The following is a 22,590-nucleotide window of genomic DNA, read 5'->3' on the forward strand; positions in this document are numbered from 1 at the left end:
TTCCTAATGTCTAATAGTTTTGCTTCTATATCATTAGATCTTCGGATCCCTGGCTGCGACCGGAGCGCGACAAAGACAGTCTCGAAGTAGACCATCAACGTCGTGCCTCGACAATTACCGCCCGCCTCTCGCTCTTTGACGCATTAGATCTTGAATACGCACTACTCCGCGCGGCGGCGCGCGGCTCCGTAGGACCGTACTCCATGAGCGAATCATTACACAAGCTCACTTTTACACAATCGCTCGCATTTCCGGCACTTGCCCGGGGATTAGCCGCCAAACGACGAACCTCCACGGAGCAAAGCACAACTCGGCCTTTGAACCCGAATGAGTCTGGGCTCAACACGTTCGCGAAGGTGGTCACCGCTTGTGTTCTAGTGATGGTTAGCTTTCTGGTATTTCTAGTAGTATACAAGTATGTACGGACGTGAGGTTTACTCCTGGCCCCGACCGAGGCCACGTTACAAACGTCGGCGACCAGTTCGACGATCGCTTCATATCAATACGTGGCCAACCGAACCCTTGCGTCGGGTGTCAGGAAATTATTTAACCTAGAAAACTAGTTCCAAACAAGGATGGTGAGCAGTGAATGGGATACGTCAAATTAATTGGTGGTAAAACATGAGATCTATTCTTATGATATAGACTAAATCATAGATAAAATTTTTCAAATATTCGACGAAAGGAATGAGAATCAATTAACTAAAGCTATAAAAGCCAAAATAAACCATTCCAAATGAAGTCTCTCTTTATATGCAATTAGATAGGATTAATATTATATCTACTACAAATGATCGTTGATTTTTGAGCGGCTCAACTCAATTTTATTTAATAAAAACAAATAATAAACTCACGATGAGATTTGCGCAGCACAATCAGCTTTCGGATTATTTAGGCATCAAATGTTACAGTTTTTTAATGTTTAATGGCTTGAATTCGAGGCTCGAATCATACATTTCAGCTTTATCAAATACAGGAAATAAGATTTAGAACTAATATATTTCCATTGTGGGTCACAGATTACAATTCCAGTAAACTATCCGTTAGAACAACCTCCCCTCTGGTTTAGAGTATAATAAAGTATAAGGCGCTGTTCTCGCAAGCGAGTTGTCGGTAGTTCTAACCCCGGTTTGTGTGTCAGTATAATCGTATCGTTAGCCATGCAATTGTTCCGTATAATGGTGGTTCGCCTGATCAATCTAAAACATTAGCTTTTCTCCATATGCGATTTGCTCCATATGCGTTTCAACATGCAATATATTTTATGTTGTAAGGTATATTTTAGGATTTTTAAAAATAAAGAGTGTTGCGATCCAAAACTAATCAAACAAGTAAGTAAGTAAATCGGTCAAACTCAAGTTTTCGTTTTAGATACTCCCATAGAAGTTACTCATTTTACTCCCTCTTGCTTCAGTGAAAGATCGGGTTTCTTTGGATTTTGTTTTACTGATGCTAATAGCAACGCATTTCCTACAAAACAAATCTAGTTGCTTACTGAAAGTTGTTAGCATACTTTAAGGGCTTTAATATACTTTGAAAGACCAAAAAACAGTCATAAAATCATGCACTCAAAACATTTCGTAACCTGTCTCTAGTATCCTTCTTATCTCGAACAGATTTCAACATAAAAATGATAGGTGAGGTTGAATTGAACAGGAGAAATCCAGCTGATCACAAATGTAACACGAAATGTGTTAATTTATTCGTGAATTGACTATGCCATGTGTTTTCAATTTGCTATTCATAATAAAATATCACAATCAGCAAAAAACACAACACGGAAAGATGAATACTCAGTATATTTCAATATCAGTTTCGGCAGTTTTATGAAAGATCTTTATTATTTCTTTTTTTCTTTTTCAGTGCTGTTTTGATATTTTGAATATAATGAGTTACCTACTTCTCAAGTGTGATATTTCTAACTTACGTATTGAATACAAGCATGTTTTTAGCATCTTCAAATTTCATAAAGAACAGTAGCCAAGTCAACTGAAATTTCTAAGGAAATTATTCAAAGTATAAATCTCACCGGAGGATGCATTCGTAATGAATACGTAGTGAAGTGTACTTTTGAAAAAAATTCAACAAAATATTATTAATAACTAAAGTATACCGGATGATCTCATATAGGAGACAGACAAGTAACTCTATTCTGTGATCATAATTACACATTGAACAAAATAATGGTGATGCCAGATCGCTCCAAATTCTTACGATTGATTCTAATCATAACACATTATTGACAATCTTATTGAGTTTTATATAAAATAAATAGTTCGAAAACACTCACAATCTATACGAGATTCAACGGTTATATAATTAAATTATAACAAATTTACTACAAGTTTTATCACAGATACTCTTTTAAATCGAAAGAAGTAATATTTTTCATTCCACATAAAGAATATATCTCATTCAATAATTACAATGAGCTTGACGCCTATGTTTACTTGTTACAAAAAATTTGAACAACCAGCAAACGAGAACTCGATTATATGGTAGAACATTTCCTAGGTATACATAGTTTTTTGTATCTACACCTACACTACACTCATCACTCAACTGAGCAAACCACACGGGCAAAATTCCGATTTCAGAAATGAGCAAAACGAGTAATGATTTGGGAAAATAATATATTTTCATGTTATGATAATACACCATGATTAAAATTTCTCGGATCATGATCCATTCGGACCGATTTCGATGAAATTTAAACGTAACTCACTTGACGTTGTTGGGTATAACTTCAGGCGTGTTTCTGCTACGATGGTAATTTTTGAAACATAAATTCAGGCGTCATGTGTAATTTTTTTCAACGATGGTCATTTTTGCAATATAAATTCAGAGAAAAGCACGACGAACTTCTTTTAAAATGAAAATATTCTGTTTTTGAAAAACGACGACGACGCAAGAGATAATGTGTTTACTTGCGTTCATTACTTCAGTTTTGATTTTGTGTTTCAGAATTTAAACATTTAAACGAACTGCATGAAAAAACACGAGTGAATCAAACCTCTTAAAAAGAAACTCTATGTCGAATTCTTGCAAAAAAAAATTGTCTTATTCATAATATTTAGGTGCATCAATACAGCTTGTGTTGTTATATCTATGCAACAAATTAATCAAAGTAGTTGAACAAAATATTTTTCTGATTTTCGTTAGATGGTGTTCCAAATTCACAATCGAATTAAACTCTAGCTCTCGGAATATTATTCTAGGAACAACGATCACATCAAATATGTAAGAAAGAATACATGCGAACAAAATGTAACATTGATGTTTGTCAAATGAAAAGCGTAACCGTGCTTAGTCTCTTATGATGTCAATTTTCGGTTCATTATCTTTATTTTTCTGTTATGTTTAATTCTCTATCAGCCGGTGGGTAAAACAACACGATTATTAAATAACATGCTTCAGGATCAAGTAAACATTTTCAGTAGGTCTTACTTTTCAATATCTGCTTTTTGCTTTACCATTAATCTATTAATCTATCACATCACTTGAGGCAGAGGGTTCAAAGTGATATTCGGGTAGAAAATTATAGTTAAGAGCTTTGAAAGAATTGCATTCTTCAAGTAACGCATTTTTGAACCATGATTAATTTTCATGGAAGAAGAGTTATTGCTCATGATTTCATGATAAGTTAAAATGATTGGTTTCATGATTTTCTAATCATGAGAGCAGTAACGGATTTCTTTCCGTGCAAGTTTGTAAAAATTTCCACATAGACGAATTGGTACTCAAATTTTCTTTATTTAGATTCTTGTTCGATTCAATGAATGTAACGACAGTCTAGTAAGACAAGTGTTCCAGAAACTAACAGAAGGAAAAGTGGCGAAATCAGGAACAACTTGATCCAATTTGAATGAAACTCTGCACACTTCATAAGTTCGGTTTGCACGCTATATCATTTTTGTGTTTCGAATCGTTGAATTTTAATTTTGAACTTTGATTCTTTTTTTTCGCTATTTTTTGTATAATTTTGTTATTAAAATCAATGTCAAATTTGAATAAAACTTTCTAAAAATGAATTTGTAAGCCTTCGCGAAACTTTGTTTTTGGTAAAAAAAAATGATTTTTCAAACACGAATATTATTCTCAACACTCAAAGCAATACATTTGCTCATGGTGACGTTTCTTCTAAACGTAATCGCTCTCGAGATATTTGGACATAACATTCAAAGAACTCAGGTTTTTGTTTAATTGTACTGTTTTTATTCACATCCTTGTAGATCTATAATAGTGTGAAATTCTTCTTATGATTGATAACCACTTCAATGTCAACCAGGCTTTCACTCGTCACTTTATTGACCATCTTCCAGTACTCGTCCACACAGCCTACAGGCTTACCCAACCATACTCGAACTCATTGTAGCTACTACATAACTCAGGATAGCACAAATTTTACAAAAACGTTTTGCAACACGAAGTTGTAGAAAATCGATAGGGCACGGCCAGTTAAATTCACCGACTAGTTAATGTTTGTTGTTGTAGAGGTTTTAACCTTAACGTCATTCGCCTCTTCGGGCCAGAAAAAAAACTGACCCTATGTGCGGGGTTGGCAATCGAATCCAGGCGGGCTGCGTGAAAGGTATCGAATTATACCCGTCCCCAGACTAGCACTCCTAATACCAAGCTTAAAAAATTTACGCGGAGCGCCAAGCCTGAAAAACAGTTTGAACGGTAACTTTGAGCACTCATAACTCAGTTGTTACTTGACCAATTTCGATAAATTTTACACCTTCGACTTTCGAGAAGTTTGTAGATTATTTTAAGTATATCATTATTGACGATCGTTTAGGAAAAACTAATGAAAATCTGAATTTTTCCCGTTCCAAGTTTTTTTCAAGCACAAAATATGCCCTATCTGCATTCATGCGGCACCTGCATGGCGAATGGGTTATTGAGAACTTCAACTTGACCGAATCATAACTTTGTTGTTAGTCAACCGATTTTTGAAATTGGAAAAGTATTACTTCCAGAAATAAAATGCACTGGAAAAAACGAAAAATAGGGTTGTCTACCCAAAGTTATAAAAAAAACTGTAGATAGATGGCCTCAGAAAAGGTGAAATTTTTTACAATGGTCGTAAATATCTCGAAATTCAAAGCGATGACCTATACGTTTTTATACATCATTCGATTGCTAGTGATGCCAGCTACAATTTTCGCCCAACTACACGCAGAGAAATTGAGCATGTTTAAAATAACAAAACAGTTAGTAGATTTTCAAATTTGATTTATATTCATTTCAAGCTGGAATATGATTGTTACAAGCCAATTTCTCTCTTCAGCAAAAACAATGATCTCTGTTTGATTTGAATAAAAATTTTAGTCTAACCAAACCAAAAACATATTTGTTCCGGCTGAGTTTATTGTTGAAATAAACTGACTATTTTTTACATATCAACCAAAGTTGAGTTAATGTTATCGGCAATGTCCTCGTTGACTCAATCCTGCTATACCTTTATATCAAGAAAAAACTTGGTTCAATTTATCTACGATGTTATTTGTGTGATGATATAACTAAGTTTACTGTTTATATGAACCATGTTAGTTACCATTTCATATAAACCAGAAAAAAAAGAACAATTTTTTCTCGCGCGTATAAACCATAGCATTTTTGTCTCCCGCGGAAAAAGTTTGTACGCGTTTCATGAGTAAAATTTGATCTGCTTCTTTCATTTTCTGAGGGGTTCCAACAATTCAAGTGTATGTATTGATAATTAAGTATATTTTAGAAATTTGCATAACATTATATAACACATTTTCTGTACAAAAAATATTTGATACAGGTTCTCTATTTTGACCGGACTGATGGAGCACCGAATCGTTTGGATACAATAAAAAAAAACAGGGCTTGACGGCGGTATGTGAATTACTCGATGGTGTAGCAACGGGAATGACGAAACGATCAAATGTCTCAAAAAATTCCAAAATTCAAGATAATCGTGTTTTAGAAAATTTTTAACCAATTTAAATCGAAATAAAAATAGTATAAAATATAACCTTGTAAATTAGTTTGAAAGAAATCATTTTATTCTTAAAAACAAACAAAAATGTATGATTTCAACAAACATTAGCGTTAGTTGAAATAGCTATATTTTAGGTCATATGAAGCATATCGCTATACATGCTAGAACCCCATATAACATATATACAGTGCCATATGCACCATTCCATAATTTCCAAAGATGCCCTGATGTCGTGGTGCTCTCGTTCCAACTGATTTAGTATTGTAAGTAACTTTATTAAGAAAATGTGTTTGCTCGATTGGCGTCACCCGATGGATACGAGCTCCCTTACAATACCATCACTTTCACCTACATACGACATAAAATAATATAATAATATAATTTAATTTGGCAATGAGCTTGAGCTTGAACCCCTGGTTGCTACTCCGTTACTGATCGGGATTAGCTGAAATTCTACAGAGAATTACAAGATAATCAGACCTGGGACTACAAATCATCCTTCAATGTACATCTTCTGGTAACCCCAGAGTTGTTTCATCAGTACCAGCGCCGGCCATGCCCGAACGTAGATCGAGTAAGGACTGGAAAGGTATGTTAGTCCAACACTTGTTGTTACTAGAAGCCGTATATACTACTGCGCCCTCCACAAGTGTTACAGGAGAAGGATATTTGTTAGTAAAAATTTCACGTAATAAATTGATTGTACTTCGCCAAGACTGTAACAGATGAAAAATGTCATAGGTCTCATGACATTTTTTCTCGTGAATGTCGCCGTTTGCTCTCATCGATACTCTTTTCTGCTCTTTTCAATCTGAGAATGGCTAGCCACAATAAACAGTTGCTCCTTCCAAATTCAACAACTTTCGAGAGAAAGTCGCCAACTAGGCTCAACTTTGAAATTCGTTTTAGGTCGATTCTAATGAGGTGTAGGGGGACATGCACAAGAAAGTTTTGCCTCCCAATGCAGACGGTTTTTTTTTTGTGTATCCTTACGTGTTTTTACGTGGAAGTAAGCGCTTCATTGAGAAAAACAAAGTAAATGCTTTGTTTTTTACAGAATTTGGATGTACTTTTTCGATCAAAGAATTAAACCCCGTTTAGCATGAACCAGAATTGTAGAAGTTATAGGAGCGCAAAACTTATTGTATCTGCTGTAAGATTTCTTGCCTTTGCGTCATACTAGAAAGGCAAAAGCTGCGCTCCTGATACTTCGTGTATGAAATTCAAGTAAATAGTTGTAATATTTTTGAAACATCTGCATGAACAAGCTTTGTGATTTATTTTTTACAAAACTGAAATTGAGTTGACAGTGACTGTCTTATGCTTGGCAACAGTATACAAAAATGTCAAATTTTCGCACCCTTGCCTGGCTACAAAATAAACGAGTTAATACGATTTAGGCAAAATAGTTGATTCATTGTAGTGACATATTTTATAAGTTATACCAAATCATTTTAAATCACCAAACAATGGTCAACAAATTTCTCACGCATCTTGATTGTTTATTATTACTACTTTATTATTTTAATTATTTATTTAAATAATAAATGGGTTATATTTTCCTATTTATTAAATATACCGATATATGTTATCTTTGTTATTAACATTGTAATACTAACATTGTAAAATTATTCTGCGCAATAGTAGATTTTTATCATTCAATTTATAATCTTGAAAGACAAGCAATAACATGTAAGAAGAAAAACCACTAAACAAAACTTTTCTCCGAAGCTGGCCGGGAATTCATAAGTTGAATGAAGAGAAAATTTTGTAAAATAGAGTAATCAGTTGTGAAACATTGAAAAAATCTGATAACTGAAAGGAAAAGAAACTCCTGCAAATGTCGCCTTTTACGACATGGAAACAGGAACCCACTGGATTCTTGGTGAAATTTTTTTCCGCCGGATTCCCCACGGCATCTAGACTGATACTGTCCGGAGAAAGATAATAGGTGCAACACAATTTAAATTGGTAATAATAAATGAGCTGGTGAAAAAAAAACCATTGCTGACGAATCGCTATTTGAAAAAAAAAATAGCGACAAGAAACGCGGACAAAGTGAGCTCACCACCACCACATATTTTTAATTCTCAATAGAATAAAAAAATCTTTTATTAAAATTATCAATTTGTTCTATTTTCCAAATAGACCATTTTTGGGTTAGCTGCATGGCATGTAGTGTCTTCTTGTTGGAACAAGTCTTTTGTAAATCATTTAGGGGTTATTTAGGGATTAGCCTATGTTTAGCTTTTGTACATATTTCCGCTAACACAAAGTCCCCGACCGCTTTTGATTACCTCACTAGGTCTGAAGTTTGCACTGTATATTTCTTTTGTATGTCATGAACAGACTATTCGGATCCTAAAAAAATTAAGTCTCGTTGTTGGACGCAGTATTGTCACAATATTTCACGATGAATCAACACAATTAGCCGATTATGTTTAATATAAATCGACACTAGTCCGAAGCGTTCTCGAGGTGTACGTCGATACTTAGTTTAAACTTTACAGGATAAAATTTTGTTTAACCTTATTATAGAATTTCCGCAGAGTAAACTATAAAAATATTATCAGTATCTACATGCGAATGCAATAATGTAATGAGAACCACGAAAATGTTACCGCAGAGACGGGACTCGAACTCGTAGCTAAATCCTAACCGGGGACGTTGTTTAACCAATTAAACTACCCTTCATATTAAAAAAGCATGGAGAGGTAGTCTAATCGACGTCAGCTCAAGTGAGGGGGTGGGAAGAGGGAGTTTTAGTTACAAAGTACCAGATTTTGGTTTACGTGGTTTATGAACGGTCAATAACCTGTACCTCGATTTCGGTTTCTTCAGTACGATTGATAACTCGTGCACATGTGTGTGTGAGATCGAGGCCGATGTTTTCAAACCAAATTAATTTAATTGTCTAATGTATATTCTAAACCGTCTGGATGATGGTGACTCTAATTTGTCCGCAACCCTTTTCTCTATTTGGAATATGGCGAATCGTTAGCAATAAAATAGCAATTAGTTCTAGCACACATGTTTCTTAGCTTATTTACTGTTCTAATGCTTTGTTTAGTGTTTGTATAATCTACTAACAATCCGGGGGAAATAAAAATTGTATAGTCGTCGTGGATCGGTATTTTCATAGTGAATTACGAACATTACGTGTGGGTTTTCAAATAATAAGACTTGTGGTGATGCGGAGAATTTCGTGGTCACGAATAGCACAGAAAACAAACATCCAAGCTAGTACAAAATTTTTCAAAAAAGCTGTGTAAAGCATAAGCGATTACTGGGCTGCTCGAAGTGCCTCTATAGCCGAATTGCAACTTAGTGATCACTTTACCAAACAACCGTTACATTTCATACACACATTAAAATCTTTACTTGGATGTTTGTTCTGTGGGCTAATAGCAACAAGTGTTGAACTAACATTTTCCCCTTCCTACAGTGAACTGCATTGATCATTTCATGCTTTAAGTCAGTTTTCGTTGCACATTGAGCATTATCTAGGGAAGACCGGGGCTAGTCCGGACACGAGGGTAAACAAGGCAACATGAATTTAATTAATTTCTGTAGGATTTTCCCGAGAAAACTATTAAAATTGGATTAAGTTTCTGATTAGTATTATACTGCTATAAAAATCTTTTGAGAAGCCGCCATAATCATTATCATTGATATACATGAAAATCTAATTCAATTCTACAGTCATTTAGAATACAGAAGCGCCATTCAGTGACAACCGTAACAATTATTTTTCAAGAGCAAGAGACACTCTCTTCTCTCTGTTCAGAACAGAAACTAACAGATTTTGGCAATATTTGTGTAGTCCTACGTTAACAATTCAAGAAACCCACAGGACTATTTTTTGCAATTCTTCATGATTTATACGTGAAGGTGCCTATATTTTGAGGTCATCTCTAATTTCGTAAAGCGGTAGTGCTCAAATGTTAAAACACCTAAAAAATCTTTATACAAAATTTGGGCTAAATCGGAAAAAATTGAAAATTTTAGACCTTGAAAAATCACCATAAAGGCTGGGAGATTTTTTTATGCCAAATGTATTAGAATTGTTTGAAACGTCGATATCTAGTGTCATCTTGAATTTTTTTAAGTAATACCAAATATTTTGAAAATAACTTTAAACGTCGTTTTTTCTGAAAAAATTGTTCGATATGACACCCCAAGTAAACAAATGCATTATATAACACATTTAAAAACTCTTTTTTTTACATTGTTAATGTATAATTACACAAATCCTACATACTTTAAAGCAATGTGCATTAAACTTGCATTCAAAATGTAACTGAGCATTATCTTACAACAACCTTCCGCCGACATTCGACATTCAATGTTATATTTTTAAGCAACGAAACTTTGATAATAACAGTGCTAGGAAATTGAATAGCTGCATTAAATCAATGTTTTGGTATTGATAAAAAGTTTAGTAGTTCTATGATTTAAAGCTAGTCTAAGTTTACCTTTGTTTACCAACATGTGTCGGTAGTATAGAAGTAAAATGGATTACCAAGGAAAATTTACCTTTTACTTACATCGAAACATTCGAAAACAACACCGTTAACATTGTGCAGCGTTATACAGGGTGATTTTTTAAGAGCTTGAGAACTTTTTTAAACAATAAAACGCATAAAATTTGCAAAATCTCATCGGTTCTTTATTTTAAACGTTAGATTGGTACATGACATTTACTTTTTGAAGATAATTTCATTTAAATGTTGACCGCGGCTGCGTCTTAGGTGGTCCATTCGGAAAGTCCAATTTTGGGCAACTTTTTCGAGCATTTCGGCCGGAATAGTCCGAATTTCTTCGGAAATGTTGTCTTCCAAAGCTGGAATAGTTACTGGCTTATTTCTGTAGACTTTAGACTTGACGTAGCCCCACAAAAAATAGTCTAAAGGCGTCAAATCGCATGATCTTGGTGGCCAACTTACCGGTCCATTTCTTGAGATGAATTGTTCTCCGAAGTTTTCCCTCAAAATGGCCATAGAATCGCGAGCTGTGTGGCATGTAGCGCCATCTTGTTGAAACCACATGTCAACCAAGTTCAGTTCTTCCATTTTTGGCAACAAAAAGTTTGTTAGCATCGAACGATAGCGATCGCCATTCACTGTAACGTTGCGTCCAACAGCATCTTTGAAAAAATACGGTCCAATGATTCCACCAGCGTACAAACCACACCAAACAGTGCATTTTTCGGGATGCATGGGCAGTTCTTGAACGGCTTCTGGTTGCTCTTCACTCCAAATGCGGCAATTTTGCTTATTTACGTAGCCATTCAACCAGAAATGAGCCTCATCGCTGAACAAAATTTGTCGATAAAAAAGCGGATTTTCTGCCAACTTTTCTAGGGCCCATTCACTGATTTGCAAGCGTTGCTCGTTAGTATGTCTATTCATGATGAAATGTCAGAGCATACTGAGCAAATAATAATGCATGAAAATCATAACCTCAAAAAATCTGAGCAAATACTAATGCATGAAAATCCTAACCTCAAAAAAATCACCTTTTACATTGGTAACATATATAAATGTTATGCAAAATTGTGGAAAGACTATAATGCTATTAGTGATAAAGTAAGATTCTTATCTGCGAACAAAACATGTCAAGGTTCCAGGTGAAAGATGCTAACTACGAAACCAGAGAGCCACAGTTTATGAGTTCAAATCCAAAAAAATATAAAATAAAATACGCAATAAACAACATTATTAGTGATCTTCATTTATTTATGTTGAATATTAAATATCTTTTCCAATATTTGAATTTCATTCGTAACTCATTATTTAAGCACTCTTATTGCATTGTGACATTTATAATCTACAGTGGAAATTGTTACCATCGATAAAGAAGATATTTGAATTATAGCTACTTTAATAATGTACAATTCTTGTTTCACTTATCAGATCTTAGAGTCTAACAATCACCCTTTTCAGCTTTATAATAGCATTGTGAAAACATGTGTAACTCCGCTGCATTTAATCAATTTCTTTTCGCGAATTTTTAAAGTTGATATAATGTAAAGTTATATAGCGACGTGGTTACTTGGGACTGGATCTCGAAGTTTCAGGCAATTCTGAAGACAATTGGCATCAAAAAACAAAATTTTCACAAAAACAATTTGGATATCGGAAATTTCACGTAGCTGATTGTAGCTGATTTATATCAAAATGACGAGAAATCACAAAAAAAAGATTTATTGGTTATAATTCGTATTTTTATATATGCATTCACGATAAAAATGAAAACGCCTTTTTTCAATTTTGAAAAAATCTCAAAATCGTAAATAAAATCTAATATATTTTTGCTAAGGAATTCATCCGACTAATACCAATGTTGATCGTAAAGCAGGTTTTACAACTTTCTTGAATTTTGAATCATTTTGAAATAAATATAAGGTAAGGGTATGTTGGCTCCTCATTTTGCTTTATAAATCTTATGAAGAACTGCCCATTTGGCTGCAATATGATCTTATAAGGCTTTTGTGGAGTTTACAGTTTCAATGCTACATTTGTGATGTAACACTCAAGAGAGCTACAGTATTTACTAAAATCGAAAATGTTGCTTGAGATAACCGTACGAAAAAACGAAATAATGTGTGTTTGCCTTCATGGTGTTTGTTAAAAATTTGCGGAGCGACTATTTTTGTGTTCGTCTCGGGCGCCAGAAATGATCACTACGGCTTTAAGCATAAATATCTTATGAACCAGCAATTATTTCGATCTATGGATTGACTGTGTAAACACGCTTTCATGTGACAGAGGGACGTCAGTTAGCAGGATAACGCTAATAACGGATAACGGATAAGTCAATTTAGTTTGGCATCAATCGTGTTCGTGTCAAAAGATGTACACACTAAGATTTTTTCCCTAATCTCGGCAAAATTTCTCCGAGATTTGAACAACCAAGTGCTCGGCAAACATTGAAACAACTGAGATTTTCGGTTATATCCATTTGACAGGTTATTTGCATTTACCGAGATTTTCGGTTTGGGGAAGACTATAAAATACCAAGATCTTCGTCACTTTTGGAAAGAAATTACCGAAGTTATCGATGTTCATGCATGCGAGATATTACCCAGATTTTAAGCAATTAATTTAAATGAAATTTCAAATATAAAATAAACTTTCCAGTTAAAACTCAAATCATAGATTTATTGTTTTCTACATAATGTTGGCGTTAGAACTGATAGGCTTGGAAATGTAATAAACAGAAACACCGACGAACGACCGCAACTAGGTTAAAGCCGGGTATAAACGATATAAAAATAAATAACAATAAACAGAAACAATATATCAGATGAACATGTAACTGCAAAACATATACACAGTAGAATGTCATTTCCAGTAGGGAACACAATTTAATTTTCCGCAATCATATTCCGGCTACAACGAAAGTAATAGCTCAATAAAACATCGAATATTTAAGCGAATATTTCATACCGGAATCCAATCAATTTCATGCAGTAGATTAACGTTGCGTTGAATTCTTTTAACAAAATATCAATATAACATTTTGAATTGCCGAGAAATCGGAAAAAATAAACCAAGTATTTTGGAAAAAGCTTAGTCGAAATTTCAGTAAAATATCGCTTCGCCGTTCGTTATCGGCATCTTTTATCACCGAGATCAAAATTAAGTTTTAAATGTGTACGTTTTACTGAAATTTATTTTTGGAAATTTTATTTTTTTGGTATTTCTGTGCACTGTAATGGCGGTCTGGTTAGTGCTTTAAAAGGTTCATTTCGTGCTGAATCCATTGATTATTGAGTGCTTTCGTTTAGGTGGAAAATGAAATTTTTATTTCTTTTTCGAAAATGAATTGTCTGTGCGGGGCTATTCTACTTAAGCAAAACGTTCATTACATGGTGCGAAACAATCAAATAATGTTCAATAAAGGCTCTAAATTCGGTTTCAACATCAATTATTTGGTGCTGGTAGGGCGTGAATTTTCGAGACATTTCTTTTGCGCTCATTATGTTATCTTAAGATTTGGCGCCCTACTGTATTCGTTTTTCATTTTTGTTTGAAACTTTATAGTCCGGTTTAGTTCAATACAGAGGCCGGATTAGCCCCGCGGTTAATAAATATTGAATTTTGGATTGGTCCTTGATGGTGAATTGGTAGAAAAACTAATGCATGTTTTTTCCAAGTTACAAATTGGGAATTGTAGCTTAAAGTTGAAGCTACATAACTTTGCAGCAGTCCCGTGTGCAGGGTGGAGGGAGAGTTTGGGGGATTTTTTCACGCGAAACTTACGATCAGTCAACTAAGCTAAGCTACTTGTATTTACGAGTTTCGATTAGAGATGTCGTAATATCGATCGAATGATTGAGTAATCGAATAATAACCCAGATAATCGAGAAATATTTAATCAATTAGTTTGAAACTAATATTCCATTATTAAGCTAATCGAACACTTCGAAAAATTTTTTAACATCGAAATGATCGAATAATAAAATTCTATAACAATAATCGAGTCAACTATTCATGTTATTAATATTGGTTTATTTATACCGGACCGGGTAAGAAGTAATCGATTAATAACACAGAAAGCAAATCAAAATTCAATCGAATAGTTTGAAAATTATGTTCGATTATTTAATAATCAAATAATTCGAAAAATCCGACATTCCTAGTTTCGATGCGAACTCGACTGAAGGTATTCTCGCAAAAAATGTGTCGCTTATGATTTGTTTGTTCTTGGTTTAATAAAATGTATAGTAGCAGACTACATATCCCTCGGTAAAGTTAGAATGATATGACGTCATATCGTTTTTACTTCTCCTGTCGTGGACTATCCCAACCAAAAACTATTTATGCCCTTTATTCGCCATAGCCTGATTCCGAATGTTGTGCATTTCTCACAGCTTTCAACTATTGATTAAACTCCCGAAAAGCATCCTCCCCTACTCGATACTCTTCTAAGAAATGGATGAACTTATTCCCATAATTCTCTCAATAGCAGATTTAGAAAAGACTATCGGGATTTTTCCTAAGTCGGTCAAAATATTCAAAATATTCATTACATATTCGGTACCGTTTCCGTTCTAGATGCATAAGATTACATTTACAACGCGAGCAAGAATAACAGTGTTGCAGAAGCAAATTAATTAAAATTTTTAAAGAAATTATGAGGTTGTGCAGTAATTTTCATTGTAAGAATAGACATGTGTGATACAAGCAAGCATTGAGAGCATCATACTCGTTAATCAGTTGAGTGAGCAAAAAACAGTCTTGTTCTCAGTTCAATACTATTAATATTTATAAAATATACTGATGAATTAGCATAATGCAAAAAGTCATGTTATGTACAAATAGATACGTTTTACTGTAACCGATTCTAGGAAATAAACGAAGAAATTACCTTAAAAAATTAAACAATATTTGTTTACTTTCAAGTATTCACCATTTACATAAAACTAGTCAAACTTTCACCACTACGAGTAATGTTGTCAATCTGAATTTTTTAGAATAACCATCTCTATCTGTTTCACGGCACAATTTTATTGATCCTTTCCGTTCAAAGTCAATCTGATTTTTGGTTCCTATATAAAACAGTGCATTTGGAGTGTTAAAGTTCAATAAGTTTTCAGCATGAACTGATTCTAGACAACAGTCTGCAGCTTCAAACAAACATCCAGTCCTACGCTCAAATCGGCTCTATGTTTGTTAACAAGTTTGAGTAGAGCCACCTTTTTCTCTTTCGAGTTATTCGATTCCAGTTCATATAGTGTCGCCAGATTTACCATAAGCGACTCGTTTAGTGCCGATCTCGGATTTCGATGAACTGCCCCTTCGAAAAGTTTTATTGCCTCCTTTAGCTTCCCTGAGTAAAGCAAACAAACTCCCATGTTGTTGTAAACCATGGTATTTGAATTGTCCAATGTGGTAGCTTTTTGGAAAACACCATACGCACTTTGAAAATCGTTTTGTGCCACTGCTAGCAGGCCACGGTCTATTAGCTCGCGAAAGTCAGGGCTAGTTGAACCTTCCTTGAAACGTTTTGCCTCAGAAAACTTTTTTTCTGCTCCATAAATGTCACCACACTGCAATCGAATGCGACCCCAAGACGAAAGTAGTAAACATTTCTCGTCGGCAGAGGCTACTGGATCATCCACCAACCGACGAATCAACTGATCGACAAGGCTGAAATCTTTTAACAACAGTGAACAATTAACAATGGAATGGAGAATTCGTGTCTCTCGCAAATGCCAAAATTTTTCAGCATTTGATTTCGCTGGATTCACCGGAAATCTTTCAAAATAATTTCTAATTTGACTGGTCACTGCAAGAACCTCCATAAGCTTGTCAAGTGCATTTTTAGGTGCCCCTAAATATATAGGCAGCTCGGCAAGTAGCAATCGAAAGGAAAATGGCGCCATCGAGCCCTTCCGATCGGCGTGCATGTCGGGATGATAAAATTCGTAAAACATATCCGGTTTATTTAATGATTCAAATGGTTCTGCTTCTACACGGGCTATATCATACTGTCCAAGCTTCACTAACAGAGCTAATCGTGTGAACCATAGTTGCAACGAATTGGGAGAGTGTTTCACCGAAAATCCAGCTCGACCAAAACCTTGTTGTTTAATGGTTAACAATCGAGCAGTTAAGTTGACTGCCGATCGGAAACACTCATGTTCGATCAGTTCACGGAGTCCTCGCTCGTCTTGAGTGACATCATCCGGTGACAAAATTTTTCGATGTTGACCTTCTATAGGATCAATCAGAAAACCAACAGCCTCTTGGACAGGATCATTAAGGTCAGTTGCCACACTAATGCCAGGCATTGTGAGTGCAATGGGTGTTGCTGTACTAATTGTTGGCAGATCCCATAAATCACGGATACTATCTGGAACGTTGCATTTTGTATCGAATGACGGATTTTGCAAATAATCGTACGATACGTAGGTGTCGGGAATATCCGTTGAAGCCTTGCCTGAAGGATTATATATATGGAAGAATATGGTCAACAAATGATTAACGAATATATTACCTTCTTTATTTGCTAAGTGATCGAAAAAACTTGGAGGATCGTTTGCGAAATATTTACTCAAACTGAGTTCTTTTTCATGGGCCATAACAAAGCTATAAATTTTGTTGGATTACTGTTGGTTATTAATTAAGTTTAATGATAGAATTCAAAGTTATAATACTCTGATTATTGATTGGACGTACACCCTCCTGATATTCGATTTAGATCAGCAGATAATAAACAAGACAACGTAAACAATGACAGCTATTTTTTTTTCAAAAATCTCGGTTAATTTTTCAAAAGGGCATATAAGCAAGTGACAGTTTCTCTTTGTTTACTTTCTCTTCTATTAATTACCAAGCGGTTTCCACGCTTATCACTCAACTCTTTGCATGAAATGATACCCGAAACTTTCGACTTTCAAACAGAATAGTGATATCAAAAAAAATCTTTTTAAACACATCACAATAATCGAAAGAGAGAGTGATTAAAGAGAAACTGTCACTTGCTTATACGAACTTTTGAAAAATTACCCGAGAAATCTGAGATCAAGCCAAAAAACCAGCCCGGTGGCAACAATAAGGCGCTCCAGCTAGTGCTATCGTAACAGCGCTGCCAACTATACCGATTTCTCGGTATTTATACAGATTTTTGGACTCGATACAGGAATACAGATATGCTCTCTCAAAATACCGATATTTCAATTTTCATACAGATAAATACCGATTTTCAGTTTTTGTGTTGGATTCCATAGGGATAAACCAGGTCGAGGGACCTTTTTTTTTTTTTGGTCGCAAAATCAGTTTCCGAACTAAATCGATGTTTGATATTTCGAGAAAGGTATTGTACAGATGGATTTTTCCGTCAAATACAGATTTTTGGAAAAAACAGTTGACAGCACTGTATCGTAACCAACATCTCAGTCCTTCGGGGCCATCAAAGCTAGCAAGTCAGTGAGAGCAAAGTAAACAAAATGAAGTAAAATACAACACTTCATTGATTGTGAAAGTCAGTATTACAATTTGGCAGCGCACGTTTCATAACGATATCACATTTATAATCAAACATAAAAAAAATCAACTTTCACAGCTAAATATCACAGATATTTAGCAACAACGAACTTATATACTTCTTCGTTGTTTTCGTCTTTGCGGAAAAGATGATGGTCACGAAAGCATGGCGGCCTAGCAGGAACTTGCAAAAAACAGTATTGCACGCAAAGTTGCCATGTTATTTTTTCGAAAATCTGTCTCTGACTCAAACATTTATCTGGATTTGTCTGTGTCTAAATCTAAGACAAGCCCTGACAACTGGCTTCTTATTCTTTCTTCCGAACCATCCTTCTCGTCATTTTCGCCCTGTGGGATAAATCACGCGTTTTTTTTTTGAGAACGGCCAATAAGCCACCTGTCAACTTCCACTTTCGAAAGAAATTGCAAGCGAGCTATGAAAAATAGAGTATTAAATTTAACACCAGACGAAAGAGAAAACTTTTCTCTGTCGTTTACTATTATGACTTACTCTCAGCGAGTGCCGAGTCAATCGAAATTACTCTTCGAAGTGAATGTTGATGGATGGTTTATTGGCCGTTCTCAAAATAAAAAGGCGTGATATCATGTCAATTGTATGGGTGCGCAGCACCCCCCTGCTATGGAAGCTGATTCCTGAAACCGACGCATTTTGTTTTGGTGGCGTTGTTGTCAACAATATGTTAAGCTACGTTCATACCATACAATCAAATCACACTGGTGCCAAAAGTTAATTTCTTCAAACCCAATATAAATATAACTCTAGCCTAGTATTCTCTATAAAACAAGTAATTTAACCTCTTTTAGAATAAGAAAAAGAAATTGTGGTTTATTATAGTTTGATTATATTTCAACGAAATCGTTTCCTTATGTTGGTGCAACCGCATGAAGAAAAATGTGAACGTGTGAACACTGCTAACACAGCATTTGACAGCGAACTAGAACAAAAATTTTCGGCTTCAAGCCAATTGTATGTAGATGACAATCGAGCCACCGGGGTGGTGCGCAGTGCTGCTATTTTGGCGCGTACGAAATTGACATTTCTCTTCCCTACTTCTATGTACGAGATTCGATGCGGACTCGCCCATGCAAATTTTGATAGGGCTTCATTTTCAGTGACCAAAAATAAGGGCTCACCCGCTTGTGAGGAATTCTGGCAACCGTCAGAGGGCTGGCTGCATTCCGGCAGCTGTCAACATTGTCCAGGCGAAATTACGTCATGACCTCGTCAGTCGTCACACGTGTCTTGTTTATTTCTCTCTTCCTTGTTTTTTCTCCTTTTTATTCGACTTCATTTGATATTCGTAAATACCGCATGTCCATACAAAAAACGAATCTTGAGACGAGGTAAATGAGATTGAAATATGGGTATATTTGGTAGTGAAAAGGCAATAACATTTTATATAATTAGTATATATGAAGAGCAATCACTAATTGTCTTTCATATGTACTTTTAATTGAAAAAACAAAACTAAGGGGCTACAAATGTAGAACCGATTCAAAACGGTTCTGTCAATCTTGTATTGCAAGAATCCGGCAGAAACAGAACCGATAATAACCGCTAGGCGAAATTCTCTGCCGGAAACGGTTGCTGCATTGTTGCCAGACTTTTGCCAGAATTCTGCCGTCTGAGGGGAAATCTGCCCGTCGCGTACAAGTGGGTTGGTAAGACAGATAAAATCGATTTGTTATCTTTTTAAAATACGTCCTTTGAAAAACAGCTGAATTTGATTTTTTTCCTACACTCAGGCAAAATGAGTTGTGAAAATCATACACTCAAATAAAAATTCGATTTACTTGAAAAATCAAGTAAAATGGTTTCAAATGTCAAATTGAATATTTTACGTGACGAAAATGAATGTTACACGAATGTTTCCTAAAAGGAATAGAGTCAAAACATACGGTTTATGTGAATTGACCAAACGTCAAATAATCTACGTGAATTTCCAGTGTGAAAAACTCGATTTTGAAAATGGTGAGCAGTGGTCCTTAAAGTGTAAGTAGTGTAAATATTTGCGAGAAATGTTAGTAAATTACAATTTTTTACTACATCGACCGAACCATTCCAGTATGAAAGTTTCCATGTTCCCAGTGCCTGCGTTAGTCCGGAAGAGTGCCCACTCATGCCGAATGCTTCAAACAGGCCGTTGGTGCACCGAAAAACGGGTTCAAAATCAGTATGAAGCTAGAGACACTGGACCCATGTAATGCGACCTCAACATGTATCGGTTGTGTTGTGGGAGTTCTCGGATCTCGACTTTGGTTTCGGTTGGATGACAGTGACAACAAAAACGATTTCTGGTAGCTTGTCGATTCGAGCTCCCACGACGTTATCAGTTGCTTTATATTTTTAGCCATTGCCATTTCATGCTAATTTTCTGAAATAAATGTTTTATTTTTCATAGTATTTTTCATTTCATAAATTTATAGAAAAATCTGAAATATTTCCCTTTTGATTTCAACCAATATAAAAAATATTAATTCTCTGGTATCTAAATTTGATATGAACTGATAGGTATATGTGATATGAACGGTACATTGCATCTTATCTTTTAAACACGTAACTCTTACTGGATTATGCACTAAACAGCTTTCAAATGCCAGTCCATTAAAACCTACATGATTAGTAGAGTGGAAAATATTCACATAACTTTTCACGTAACTTCAACATGATTATTATTTAGAGTGTAATACAAATCTTATGATGCTTAAAAAATCACCGTTTCAAAAAATTAATATGAAAAATTAATTATTATTATGTCGCCTCACACTAAACAGATTTATACAAATATTGCTCCTTGATGCTGGAAACACATACAGAGCTCTCTTCTTAGTTCTTTTCACTGTGAAACACGATTTTAACAGGCACTTTTTCGTAATTTTTTATTTTTAATTTGCAGTCGCAAAACAAAACAAGCACACGGAAACTGTCAAAAAATGAATTTGATTCATCGACAGTTCATTCGACGACACGACCAGGCACTTCGAAGAAAAATCGCAATAAAAAGTGTTCATGCGCGATCACTATCAGTTACCGAAGTATTGAAAGACCCCTAGGTAATAATAAAAATATATTTTACAAGCATCACTGCTGTGGTTGCTACGAAATAGTCACCATGCACAGCATAATAAACAAACAGGTAATACTTTAAAAGATGTATTATAAGTAAAACAGTTTATTTCAAGTTAGGCTAATTATATTGATTGCAGGAATAAACCAGTTTTCATGGCGCTAACAATAGAGCGATGTAATGATGATCGAGCAAAATGGAACATATCCGTATATATTTGCCACTGAATTTTTCGTTTGCAATCTATGTATCTATCAAAAATATTTGAATGACAACAGGAATGATAATGTCGTTTCGGGATTTTGATTTTTTTTTGCTTAATGTTCAGAATCGCGATTTTGCATTTCATTCTAATAATCAAAATACCCTGTCAAGTCGTTCCCACGGATTGTCTCGTCTTCTACTGGCGTTTAAAAAGAATTTCAGGTCCTAATAACCGTTCTCACTGCCACTTTCACTTCACACTTATATCACTTCACTTGATTTTCCCTGTTACCAGTATCATGCACACTGAAAAAAATCGTAGTAGTAGTGAAAAAAATCATTTTTCCAAAAAAAAATAATGTGATGTTCGTAAAACCACAAGCTCATAAAAGTAATTACTTTTTCCTCTGAAGCGACTTTCGTGATAAATACCTACATTCACTTCACTTGATTTTCACCGTGAAGTGATACCGGTAATAAGGGCCTCATTATATGAATTCGATATAAGGAAAGAATTAAAAAGGGACACTCCGTTTCCGCATTTTAGCGTAGGCCACTCGACCTACGGTTTCGTCCACTTCTTTTGGTTCTTTCACACAACGGCATGTAGCCACGTGTATATATCATTAAATGCAATCCATGTCAGCGAAGCGCAGATCACAGTTGATTGAAATTGTAATCGCAGCATTTCTCACCGGTAATTAAACATTTATTTTTTGTAGGACTTTTATATAATTGAAATATTGGTGAAAAAGTCATATAAAAATTGTGAATGCTGATTAGTACATTTGAAAGTATATAAATAATTGCAATCTCGATCGAAATGATCTAACAAGTAGCAACATCATCAAAATTGCAGCATAACACCAACATTCGCGGTCATACTGTTCATCTGAGTACTACACTGCAATGGGTTGAAGATCATTCTGGTCTCACGGTGAGATTTTCTTCACCCTCTAAGCATCACGCCGTAGATAAACGCAAAAGCGGTTAGTTTCGGGTCTTTACGCACTTTGAAGAGAGGCTACAAGAATACATATTATTAGTGAACGGAATATATAATTAAATACAAAATTAGCAAGCCATAAAAACTCTCAATTCCGATTTAGATCTGCAGTCGACAATGAGAACTTTTGAGATGCTCTAGATTGGGCATGTGCAATAATGAAACCGAGAACGATTACCTTGAAAAGATAAACAATGGTAACTAGGGTTACTGTAACTGTTATTTCGAAAACAACAATTTCTCTGACCGCGTTCCCAATTTTAAACTTTTTTCATAAGATATCATTTTGACATTACCAGTTACTGAGGGGTAGCTCGATTT

At 35.0% G+C, this 22,590-nt stretch overlaps 2 protein-coding genes across 4 annotated transcripts in view; one reads left to right on the forward strand and one right to left on the reverse strand.

Annotated features, from left to right (window-relative positions):
* The window catches only part of LOC131439471 (uncharacterized), a 149,640-nt gene extending 138,914 nt beyond the window's left edge, over positions 1–10,726 (forward strand). Inside the window, exon 5 of the mRNA XM_058610516.1 lies at positions 38–10,726. Coding sequence (XP_058466499.1) covers positions 38–431 — 394 coding nt within the window. The 3' untranslated portion in view covers positions 432–10,726. The remainder of the gene's footprint in view (positions 1–37) is intronic.
* A 1,297-nt stretch (positions 10,727–12,023) lies between these two features.
* On the reverse strand, positions 12,024–17,297 carry LOC131439470 (trafficking protein particle complex subunit 12). Of its 3 annotated transcripts, none has more exons than XM_058610513.1 (3): positions 17,142–17,297; positions 16,982–17,073; positions 12,024–16,924 (listed from the first exon to the last, which is right to left on the reverse strand). In XM_058610513.1, exons 2-3 carry the CDS (start codon positions 17,064–17,066, stop codon positions 15,591–15,593), a joined length of 1,419 nt encoding a protein of 472 aa, XP_058466496.1. In that variant the 5' UTR covers positions 17,067–17,073; positions 17,142–17,297; the 3' UTR covers positions 12,024–15,590. The 3 variants fall into 3 exon arrangements, with proteins under 3 accessions (XP_058466496.1, XP_058466497.1, XP_058466498.1); XM_058610514.1 differs by having other exon boundaries at positions 16,982–17,093; positions 17,142–17,230; XM_058610515.1 differs by having other exon boundaries at positions 17,164–17,218.
* Between the last annotated feature and the right edge of the window lie 5,293 nt (positions 17,298–22,590).

The sequence above is a fragment of the Malaya genurostris genome, chromosome 3, assembly GCF_030247185.1.
Source record: "Malaya genurostris strain Urasoe2022 chromosome 3, Malgen_1.1, whole genome shotgun sequence".
NCBI lineage: Eukaryota > Metazoa > Arthropoda > Insecta > Diptera > Culicidae > Malaya > Malaya genurostris.